The sequence below is a fragment of the Tamandua tetradactyla genome, chromosome 9 (genome assembly GCF_023851605.1).
Source record: "Tamandua tetradactyla isolate mTamTet1 chromosome 9, mTamTet1.pri, whole genome shotgun sequence".
In the NCBI taxonomy this organism is placed as follows: domain Eukaryota; kingdom Metazoa; phylum Chordata; class Mammalia; order Pilosa; family Myrmecophagidae; genus Tamandua; species Tamandua tetradactyla.
Window position 1 is genome coordinate 62,765,544 of NC_135335.1, and position 12,837 is coordinate 62,778,380.

Below are 12,837 nucleotides of genomic sequence, written 5' to 3' on the forward strand. Positions count from 1 at the left end.
ATAGAAGTCTTATGCCTGAAAGCCAAAAAGATAAAACAACCCAAAGGTCCATCAACTGAAGAATGTGTAAATTAAATGTCATATGTCCAGAGAGAGAACATTAAACTGAAAGTAAATGAATGAAGAATTGATAAATGTTGCAATGTGGATGACCCTTGAAAATGCTATGTAAAATCAGGTAAAGCTAGTTATAAAAGACCACACATACTATGATTCTATTTATATGAAATGCCAAAAAGAAGCAAATCCATAGGGATAGAAATTAGATTAGTGGTTGCCAGGGGTTTGGAAGTGGGAACGGAAGTGACTGCTAATGGGTATGAGGTTCCTTTTTCAGGGTGATAAAAATGTTGTAAAATTAGATAGTAGAATGATGGTTGCTCAACACCATTAATATAACAAAAATCATTGAATGTATATTTTTAAACAGTGAATTTTATTGCATACTAATTATATTTCAAATCTATCATTAAAAGGGTATTTTTATTTATTTAAATGTCCTCTGGCCATGATACAAATTTATATACAATTTTCATTAAACATTTTTTTCTTCTCTATATATAATTTATAGTTGAACATATTTTAAGGTTAGGATATTCTGAATTTTACACAAATCTATCAAATTAAGTGGTATTTCCAACTAATAAAATGTTTAAATGGAAAAATTAAAATTAATATATTAATATATACTTTTTAGATAAAATAAATAAATAAATAATCATAAGCATTGCATAGTTGTTTTGATCTTTCTTTACCCTTAGTAACAGACTGTTTAAAAGAAGAACTTGCTTCAGTTTCTTCCTCACAATTAATTGATTTATCATCCCAGGGGACATGAAGCACTAATTGAATATGGGGTAGTTTAGGAAAGGGGGTAGCATTTGCCTTAAATGGAGTATGCAGGAATGAAGATAACATTCATAAGCCACTTGGATGAAGTATTTCCTAATTGTATAAAATACAATAAGCACTTCAAATGCTTGGGATATACAGCAAAAATAAAATCACAGTGCGTTAGCAAAATGAGATATATAATGGGTCAAAAATATCTCCAGAACATCATGAAATATTGTGATGAGGGCATTAATCTTTAGAACCAAAACTCTATTTATCCCTCATTTCTCAACATTGGACCAGAAATCAGTGATGCACCAATAACTGCAACCTTAATAATCAACCACTGGAAGGAGACTATTTATAAGGGTAATATTAAAATGCTCAGTTCTTGATATTTTGTAAGCTTAATATTGCTCTTACATTAATATTCCAAGTTAATCTCATTTGAGAATTTCATGGGGGGAAGGTACATTTAAATTTAATGAATATTTATTTACCATGGCTATTTTGAAAGTATTAAAAAGACATTTACCTTGAAGTTCATTTTCTTCCATTTCATCATCAGAATCACTGTCTTCATCATTCTGCAAAGCAGTCATTTTTCTTTCATGCACCTTTTTCTGCAATGAAAAAGGATGTTTTTCAGCTGTGTCCCATTTGGACTAGCAGCTCCCATAAGAAAGAATTTCTACATTCCACACCCACCTTGGACATCAGCTCACTGCTCCACTGTCTAACCCCTTTGGTGATGCTGACGATGCACTCAACGGCTTTGTTCAATGTCTGCTGCATGTCTTCCAGGGCAGGATCCATGGTGATGTTGGGAATGGCCAGAGTGATACTTGCCCGGAAAATGGGCACATTGTTCTGCTTCATCTTGGATGCACTGTTACTGCCTGAATTAAGCCAAAGCAGGGAAGATTTAGTATTTTTAACTTAAAACTTTAAAAGTGGAATTTACATCATATTTAACCTGAAAAATTAAAGCACTTACAATGACTATCTAAAACATTATAGGGGCCTACCATGTACTTGTTGAATGAATGAAAACTAGTGGAGAATTAATTTAAATCAAAATATAGGGAAATTCAGTGAAAACCAAGCTATTTTCCAATGATTATAATTTATTGGTACTCTATCCATAAAGAAAACCCACTGTGTAAAATCAGGTTAGCTGAACTTGCAAAGAAAAAGTGACAAAAAAGTAAAATCAGAGTTGCAAATAACTAAAATCAGAAATCAGAATGGTGACATAAATTAAAAGGATTATAGGAACAGTTGTAAGTTATGCCGGTTTGAAAGGATTTATGTACCCTAGAAAAGCCATGTTTTAATCCTAATCAATCTTGTGGGAGCAACAGTTTCTTCTAATCCCTACTAAGCACTATAGAATGGAAACTTGATTAGATTATCTTCAAAGATATATGACTCAATCAGTCATGGGTATTAATCTTGATTTAGATGGAGACATGACTCCCCCTATTCTATGTGGGTCTTGATTAGTTTACTTGAATCCTATAAAAGAGGAGACATTTTGGAGAGAGTTCCTTTTAGAGAATGAGGAGAGAGCCACAGAACCATGACAGAAGGATGAGAGAACCACAGAGTCCACCAGCCAGTGACCTTTGGAGATGAAGAAGGAAAATGCCTCCCAGGGAGCTTCATGAAGCAAGAGACCTGGAGAGAAAGCTAGCAGACATTGCCATGTTCTCCATGTGTCCTGCCAGCTGAGAGAGAAATGCTGAACTTCATCTGCCTTCTTGAACCAAGGTATCTTTCCATGGATGCCTTAGCTTGGACATTTCTATAGACTTGTTTTAACTGGAACATTTTCTCAGCCTTAGAACTGCAAACTAGCATCTTATTAAATTCCCATTTTAAAAGCCATTCCATTTCTGGTATATTGCATTCTGGCAGCTGGCAAACTAAAACATAGGTCAGCAAATGAGTTAATCTACACAATATGGAAAAGTTCCTAGAAACACATAAACTACTTACCTTGACTCAAGAAGAAAGAGATAACATCAACCAACTTGTAACAGTATAGAAATTGAATCAATAATCAAAAACCATCCACCAAAGAAAACTTCAGGACTAGGTGGCTTCACTGGTTACTTCTACCAAACATTCAAAGAAGAATTAATACCAAACTTTCTCAAATCTTCCAAAGAATCCAAGATGAGGGAACACTTCCTAATTCATTTTCCAAGGTCAGCATTTACCTAATACCAAAGCCTAATAAAGAGATCATAGAAGAGAAAATTACAGACCAAATTCCTTTATGAATATAGATGCAAAAATCTTTGACAAAAAACTAGCAAATTGAATCAAGGAGCATATTTAAAGGACTTATATACTACAACCAAGTCTGCTTCATCCCAGTAATGCAAGAATGGTTCAACATGTGAAAATTAATCTGTAGAATACAAGGAATAAAACTAAGGAAAATACCCATCTGATTATCTCAATAAACACAAAAAAGGCATTTGACAAAATCCAGAACCCTTTCTTGATAAAAGAAAACGAAGTTTACAAGAGAGCTTTCTCAAAACGACAAAGGTCATTTATAAAAACATGGCTAGCATCATACTCAGTGGTGAAAGACTAAATGCTTTCCCCCTAAGATCAGGAACAAGGCAAGAATGCCTGCTATCACCACTGCTATTCAATCCTGAACTAGAAGTTCTAGCCAGAGCAACTAGGCAAAAAAAAAAAAGAAAGAATAGGTATCCAGTGGTGGTTTGGAATTGTATACCCTAAGAAATATTGTTTTTAAAGCTAATCCATTCCTATGGGTGTAAGCCTATTGTAAGTAGGATATTTTGATTAGGTTACTTCAGTTAAGCCATGGCCCAGGGTGGGTCTTAATCGTCTTTCTGGAGTCCTTTATAAACATGATGAATACAGAGAGAGAGAGAGAGAGAGAAAGCCATCAAGGCAAGAAGCTGAAAGCAACAAAACCCAGAAGAGAGGGAGATACCAACAGATACTTCTATGTGCCTGGCCATGTGAGAGAGGAGTCCAGGATCACCAGCAGTCAGTCCTCAGGAAGAAAGCATCATCCTGATGTGATGCCTTGATTTGGACATTTCCATGGCTTCAAAACTTATGCTTGTAAGCTAATAAACTCCCATTGTTAGAAACCACCCCATTTCATGTATATTGTTTTCAGCAGCCTAGCAAACTAAAACAGATTTTGGTACCAGAGGAATGGGGTACTGCTATTGCAGATACCAAAATTGTGGAAACAGTTTTGTGATTGGGTAATGGGTAGATCCTAGAAGCACTGTGAGGTTCTTAATAGAAAAGGCATAGATTGGCGGCGCCCACGCCCCGCAGCAGCCGAGCCGCCCGCCATCCTTCTCCCCTCTCTTTCTCCGCTGGCCCGCCGCGCGGCGCCCACGCCCCACAGCAGCCGAGCCGCCCGCCATTTTTCTCCCCTCTCTTTCTCTGCCGGCCCGCCACGCGGCGCCCACGCCCCGCAGCAGCCGAGCCGCCCGCCATCCTTCTCCCCTCTCTTTCTCCCCCTCCTGCTCCGGCTGCTCTCCAACCACCACGGTGCCCTCTTCCCCCGCCTTCACCGTGCTCCTCCGCCACCAGCCTCGACAGCCTTGCCGCCCTCACCTTTCCTCCTCCAGAACAGCTGCTGGGGGAGTGAAGATAATACAGAGCAGCTCCCGGAACCACGAGGGAGATCAAAGGGACAGCGTACCCCATCCTGGAACGGCTGACTATCTGGGAGAACCAGCTCCGGTGAGATCACCAAGGGGCACGGGCTTTCCTGGGTGGGACGGCAAGCGACCGGAGTCCCTCCCTTCCACCTTCCTGGGCCAGCTGGTAGAATTGGACAGGCGGTCCCCTTAGGCCGCAGCGACTGGTGCCCCCACCACACGAGGCCCCCCGGAACAACTGAGATAGTTGGGTCGGAAATCCCCAGACTGCGGAGAACAGTGACCGGGGGATCCCTTCCAAACACGTGACTCCCCCGTCGGCTGGGAACAGTGTACTCTCCCGGGCTGCGACAGCTGGCGCCCTCCCGCCACGCTTGGTGCCCCGGGCCGACTGGCTAATTTGGCCGGACGCTCTCCTGTGCTGCGACAGCCGGCGACCCTCCCCGCGTTTGGAACCCCGGGCCGGCTGGCATTCTTCCAAGACGCTTCGGCTGCCGAACCTCCCCTACGGCGAGAGTTTTCCAGAGTTGAGGGACCCACAGCAACTTTCGCTGGTGGAACCCACAGACAGGTGTGTGCCACGAGCGCCACCTACTGGGCAGGATAGGAAGAACAGAACCCAGAGATTGCGCAGAAAAATCTTTCAACCTGTGGGGTCGAACACCCGGGGAAATCTGACTAAATGCCCAGACGCCAGCAGAAGATAACGGATCACGCTCAGAAAATTGAACATATGGCCCAGTCAAACGAAGAAACCAATAGTTCAAATGAGATATAGGAGCTGAAACAACTAATGCTGAATATACGAACAGAAATGGAAAACCTCTTCAAAAACGAAATCGATAAATTGAGGGAGGACATGAAGAAGACATGGGCTGAACATAAAGAAGAAATAGAAAAACTGAAAAAACAAATCACAGAACTTATGGAAGTGAAAGATAAAGTAGAAAAGATGGAAAAAACAATGGATACCTACAATGACAGATTTAAAGAAACAGAAGATAGAATTAGTGATTTGGAGGATGAAGCATCTGAATTCCAAAAAGAAACAGAAACTATCTGGAAAAGAATGGAAAAATTTGAACAAGGTATCAGGGAACTCAAGGACAATGTGAACCTTACAAATATACGTGTAGTGGGTATCCCAGAAGGAGAAGAGAAGGGAAAAGGAGGAGAAAAACTAATGGAAGAAATTATCACTGAAAATTTCCCAACTCTTATGAAAGACCTAAAATTACAGATCCAAGAAGGGCAGCGCACCCCAAAGAGATTAGACACAAATAGGCGTTCCCCAAGACACTTACTAGTTAGAATGTCAGAGGTCAAAGAGAAAGAGAGGATCTTGAAGGCAGCGAGAGAAAAACAATCCGTCACATACAAGGGAAACCCAATAAGACTATGTGTAGATTTCTCAGCAGAAACCATGGAAGCTAGAAGACAGTGGGATGATATATTTAAGTTACTAAAAGAGAAAAACTGCCAGCCAAGACTCCTATATCCAGCAAAATTGTCCTTCAAAAATGAGGGAGAAATTAAAACATTCTCAGACAAAAAGTCACTAAGAGAATTTGTGATCAAGAGACCAGCTCTGCAAGAAATACTAAAGGAAGCACTAGAGTCAGATACAAAAAGACAGAAGAGAGAGACATGGAGAAAAGTGTAGAAAGAAGGAAAGTCAGATATGATATATATAATACAAAAGGCAAAATGGTAGAGGAAAATATTATCCAAATAGTAATAACTCTAAATGTCAATGGACTGAATTCCCCAATTAAAAGACATAGACTGGCAGAATGGATTAAAAAACAGGATCCTTCTATATGCTGTCTACAGGAAACACATCTTAGACCCAAAGATAAATATAGGTTGAAAGTGAAAGGTTGGGAAAAGATATTTCATGCAAACAACAACCAGAAAAGAGCAGGAGTAGCTATACTAATATCCAACAAATTAGACTTCAAATGTAAAACAGTTAAAAGAGACAAAGAAGGACACTATATACTATTAAAAGGAACAATTAAGCAAGAAGACATAACAATCATAAATATTTACACACCGAACCAGAATGCCCCAAAATACGTGAGGAATACACTGCAAACACTGAAGACGGAAATAGACACATATACCATAATAGTTGGAGACTTCAATTCACCACTCTCATCAATGGACAGAACATCTACACAGAGGATCAATAAAGAAATAGAGAACCTGAATATTACTATAAATGAACTTGACTTAACAGACATTTATAGGACATTACATCCCACAACAGCAGGATACACCTTTTTTTCAAGTGCTCATGGATCATTCTCAAAGATAGACCATATGCTGGGTCACAAAGCAAGTCTTAACAAATTTAAAAAGATTGAAATCATACACAACACTTTCTCGGATCATAAAGGAATGAAGTTGGAAATCAATAATAGGCGGAGTGCCAGAAAATTCATAAATACATGGAGGCTCAACAACACACTCTTAAACAACAAGTGGGTCAAAGAAGAAATTGCAAGAGAAATTAGTAAATACCTAGAGGCAAATGAAAATGAAGACACAACATATCAAAACTTATGGGACGCAGCAAAGGCAGTGCTAAGAGGGAAATTTATTGCCCTAAATGCCTTTATCAGAAAAGAAGAAAAGGCAAAAATGCAGGAATTAACTGTCCACTTGGAAGAACTGGAGAAAGAACAGCAAACTAATCCCAAAGCAAGCAAAAGGAAAGAAATAACAAAGATTAGAGCAGAAATAAATGAAATTGAAAACATGAAAACAATAGAGAAAATCAATAAGACCAGAAGTTGGTTCTATGAGAAAATCAACAAGATTGATGGGCCCTTAGCAAGATTGACAAAAAGAAGAAGAGAGAGGATGCAAATAAATAAGATTAGAAATGAAAGAGGAGACATAACTACTGACCTCACAGAAATAAAGGAGGTAATAACAGGATACTATGAACAACTTTACGCTAATAAATACAACAATTTAGAAGAAATGGACAGGTTCCTGGAAAGACATGAACAACCAACTTTGACTCAAGAAGAAATAGACGACCTCAACAAACCAATCACAAGTAAAGAGATTGAATTAGTTATTCAAAAGCTTCCTAAAAAGAAAACTCCAGGACCAGACGGCTTCACATGTGAATTCTATCAAACATTCCAGAAAGAATTAGTACCTACTCTCCTCAAACTCTTCAACATAATCGAAGTGGAGGGAAAACTACCTAATTCATTCTATGAAGCCAACATCACCCTCATACCAAAACCAGGCAAAGATATTACAAAAAAAGAAAACTACAGACCAATCTCTCTAATGAATACAGATGCAAAAATCCTCAATAAAATTCTAGCAAATCGTATCCAACAACACATTAAAAGAATTATACATCATGACCAAGTAGGATTCATCCCAGGTATGCAAGGATGGTTCAACATAAGAAAATCAATTAATGTAATACACCATATCAACAAATCAAAGCAGAAAAATCACATGATCATCTCAATTGATGCAGAGAAGGCATTTGACAAGATTCAACATCCTTTCCTGCTGAAAACACTTCAAAAGATAGGAATACAAGGGAACTTCCTTAAAATGATAGAGGGAATATATGAAAAACCCACAGCTAATATCATCCTCAATGGGGAAAAATTGAAAACTTTCCCCCTAAGATCAGGAACAAGACAAGGATGTCCACTATCACCACTATTATTCAACATTGTGTTGGAAGTTCTAGCCAGAGCAATTAGGCAAGAAAAAGAAATACAAGGCATCAAAATTGGAAAGGAAGAAGTAAAACTATCACTGTTTGCAGACGATATGATACTATATGTAGAAAACCCAGAAAAATCCACAACAAAATTACTAGAGCTAATAAATGAGTACAGCAAAGTAGCAGGCTACAAGATCAACATTCAAAAATCTGTAGCTTTTCTATACACTAGTAATGAACAAGCTGAGGTGGAAATCAAGAAACGAATCCCATTTACAATCGCAACTAAAAGAATAAAATACCTAGGAATAAATTTAACCAAAGAGACAAAAAACCTATATAAAGAAAACTACAAAAAACTGTTAAAAGAAATCACAGAAGACCTAAATAGATGGAAGGGCATACCGTGTTCATGGATTGGAAGACTAAATATAGTTAAGATGTCAATCCTACCTAAATTGATTTACAGATTCAATGCAATACCAATCAAAATCCCAACAACTTATTTTTCAGAAATAGAAAAACCAATAAGCAAATTTATCTGGAAGGGCAGGGTACCCCGAATTGCTAAAAGCATCTTGAGGAAAAAAAACGAAGCTGGAGGTCTCGTGCTGCCTGACTTTAAGGCATATTATGAAGCCACAGTGGTCAAAACAGCATGGTATTGGCATAAAGATAGATATATCGACCAATGGAATCGAATAGAGTGCTCAGATATAGACCCTCTCATCTATGGACATCTGATCTTTGATACGGCAGTCAAGCCAACTCACCTGGGACAGAACAGTCTCTTCAATAAATGGTGCCTAGAGAACTGGATATCCATATGCAAAAGAATGAAAGAAGACCCATCTCTCACACCCTATACAAAAATTAACTCAAAATGGATCAAAGATCTAAACATTAGGTCTAAGACCATAAAACAGTTAGAGGAAAATGTTGGGAGATATCTTATGGATCTTACAACTGGAGGTGGTTTTATGGACCTTAAACCTAAAGCAAGAACACTGAAGAAGGAAATAAATAAATGGGAACTCCTCAAAATTAAACACTTTTGTGCATCAGAGAACTTCATCAAGAAAGTAGAAAGACAGCCTACACAATGGGAAACAATATTTGGAAACGACATATCAGATAAAGGTCTAGTATCCAGAATTTATAAAGAGATTATTCAACTCAACAACAAAAAGACAGCCAACCCAATTACAAAATGGGAAAAAGACTTAAACAGACACCTACCAGAAGAAGAAATACGGATGGCCAAGAGGCACATGAAGAGATGCTCAATGTCCCTGGCCATTAGAGAAATGCAAATCAAAACCACAATGAGATATCATCTCACACCCACCAGAATGGCCATTATCAACAAAACAGAAAATGACAAGTGCTGGAGAGGATGCGGAGAAAGAGGCACACTTATCCACTGTTGGTGGGAATGTCAAAGGGTGCAACCACTGTGGAAGGCAGTTTGGCGGTTCCTCAAAAAGCTGAATATAGAATTGCCATACGACCCAGCAATACCATTGCTAGGTATCTACTCAAAGGACTTAAGGGCAAAGACACAAACGGACATTTGCACACCAATGTTTATAGCAGCGTTATTTACAATTGCAAAGAGATGGAAACAGCCAAAATCTCCATCAACAGAAGAGTGGCTAAACAAACTGTGGTATATACATACGATGGAATATTATGCAGCTTTAAGACAAGATAAACTTATGAACCATGTAATAACATGGATGGACCTAGAGAATATTATGCTGAGTGAATCCAGCCAAAAACTAAAGGACAAATACTGTATGGTCCCACTGATGTGAACGGACATTCGAGAATAAACTTGAAATATGTCATTGGTAACAGAGTTCAGCAGGAGTTAGAAACAGGGTAAGACAATGGGTAATTGGAGCTGAAGGGATACAGACTGTCCAACAGGACTAGATACAAAAACTCAAAAATGGACAGCACAATAATACCTAATTGTAAAGTAATCATGTTAAAATACTGAATGAAGCTGCATCTGAACTATAGGGTTTTTTTTGTTTTTGTTTGCTTGTTGGTTTGTTTGTTGTTGTTGTTTTTTACTATTACTACTACTTTTATTTCTTTTCTTTATATTAACATTTTATATTTTTTTCTGTTGTCTTGCTAGTTCCTCTAAACCGATGCAAATGTACTAAGAAACAATGATCATGCATCTATGTGATGATGTTAAGAATTACTGAGTGCATATGTAGAATGGTATGATTTCTAAAGGTTGTGTTAATTTCTTTTTTTTTTCTCTTTCCGTTAATAAAAAAAAAAAAAAGAAAAGAAAAGGCATAGATTGCTTTCAAGAGATTGTTGGTATAAATATGGACACTAAAGGTATTTCTGAAGAGGTCTTAGACAGAAATGATGAATGTGTCATTAAAAAAGGAAGAAAGACTACCCTTGTTTTAAAGCGGCAGACAATGTGGCAAAATTGAGTCCTGATGCTGGATGGAAGGCCAAATTTGAGAGTGACAAGCATGGATATTTAGCTGAGGAGATCTCCAGAGTAAATGTGGAATGTACAGTCTGGCATCTCCTTGCAGTTTATAGTAAAATGCAAGAGGAAAGGGTTACTCTTAGAACTGAACTACTGGACACAACAAAACAGAAAAGATTCTTCAAGAAAACCACTAGTCCATTTTCTCAGTATGCTGGCTGTAGTGGCAATGATGTTGATTCCAAAAAAATCAATGACATGCCAAATAACCAGGGTAAGCCAGTCATAATGACCCCATTCTGAGCCTCTCAAATTGTTTGGCTTAAGTATGGGCATGGGACCAACTCCTGCCAGTGAGATATGACTGGGGGCATTCTTTATGAATGGATGCAGTTCTACCATGTGCAGCAACCAACAGGCTGCAGTATGAATGGAACAAAGACAAGAGGTTCACAGAGTAACACTGAGTTCTGACATGTCATACAGACTTCTCGATATGAGAGATAATAAATATGTATCATTTAAACACGAAAAAAAAAAAAAGAAAACCACTAGAGCTAATATAACAATTCAGAGTACAAGATTAACACACAAAAATCAGTTGTGTTTCTATACACCTTTGGATTATAATGAACAATCTGAAGAGGAAATTAAGAAAATAATTTCATCTACAATAGCAACTAAAAGAATAAAATATCTAGGAATAAATTTAACCAATGATATAAAAGAAAACTACACAACATTGCTGCAAGAAATTAAAGAATACCTAAATAAATGGCAAGACATCTATGTTTATGGATTGAAAGAGTTAATATTGTTAAGATGTCAAAACTACCCAAAACAATCTGCAGATTCAGTGCAATTCCTATCAAAATTTCAGCAGCCCTTTTTGCAGAAATAGAAAAGCCAATTTTCAAATTAATTTGGGGGGGGCATGAATAAACAAAACAATTCTGGAAAAAAAGTTAGAAAATTAACACTTCCTGATTTCAAAACATATGACAAAGCTACAGTAATCAAAACAGTATGGAACTGGAAGAACAACAGCCAAATAGACCAATGGAAAAGAACTGAAAGTTCAGAAATAGACTCATATCTATGGCAAACAGATTTTTGACAAAGGTGTCACAAGTATATACAATGAGGAGAGAACAGTCTCTCAAACAAACAGAGCCAGGGAAATTGGATGTCCACATGTAAAAGAATAAAACTGGGCCTCTACATCATTCTTATATAAAACTTACATCAAAAATGATCAAAGACCTAAATATAAGAGCTGAAACTATAAAACACATAGAAGATAATATGGAGGAAATTTTCATGACTTGGGATTCAGCAATGGATTCTTAGATATGACACCAAAAGCACAAGTGACAAAAGAATCAACAGATAAATTTTTCTTCATTAAGATTAAAAATTTTTATGCTTCAAAGTTTATCAAGAAAGTGCAAAGAAAACCTACAGAATGTGAGAAAATAGTAGCAAAGCATATATCTGATAAGAGTTTAATATTCAGGATATATTTAAGGAAACTTCTATAATAAAACAACAAAAAGACAAACAGCCTAGTTTAAAAATGGGCAAAGGAGAGGCAGGGCAACATGGCAGCATAGTGAGGGGTGGAATTTAGTTCATTCTCCAGAGCAACCTGTACATAGCCAGGAATAGTATAGAAAAACTTTTAGGGGGTGGGGGCACATCAGTGACTGGACATACAGCATACACCAGTCTGGACCATGTGGAACAGCTGAGACCCCACACAGAACTATAAGTCTCCCAAGCCATGGAGGCTGGCACCCCTTCCTCACAGGCACAGCAGGCTGCTTCCCTGAGGGAAAAGGAAACAAACTTTACTAGTAGCAAGATTTTAGCTCAACCAAGTTCCAATTGTGTAATAAACAAATTCTGACTAATAAAAATAGGCCCCCAGCACAGATAAACCCAGAACAAGCACTAAAGGAACCAGGTGTATTAGGCCCAGCAGAGAGGACATGAGGCTGATGGAAAAAAATCAGAGGCTTTCTGAGTTGGACAGCACAAAATACTGGACAATGGCTGGACACTAAGAAAAAGGGAAACATAGAGCCTGGGTACACACAGAGCCACGTACCAATTCATGCTCTTGACTGGCAGAACCAGGGAGCAGGGGTCCA

At 38.0% G+C, this 12,837-nt stretch overlaps 1 protein-coding gene across 1 annotated transcript in view; it reads right to left on the minus strand.

Moving 5' to 3' along the window:
- DNAH5 (dynein axonemal heavy chain 5) overlaps positions 1 to 12,837 on the minus strand; it is a 293,865-nt gene that overhangs the window by 217,705 nt on the left and 63,323 nt on the right. The window contains exons 20-21 of the mRNA XM_077114905.1: positions 1,543 to 1,733; positions 1,370 to 1,457 (exon numbers count right to left, since the gene is read on the minus strand). Of these exons, the coding sequence (XP_076971020.1) occupies positions 1,370 to 1,457; positions 1,543 to 1,733 (279 nt within the window). The remainder of the gene's footprint in view (positions 1 to 1,369; positions 1,458 to 1,542; positions 1,734 to 12,837) is intronic.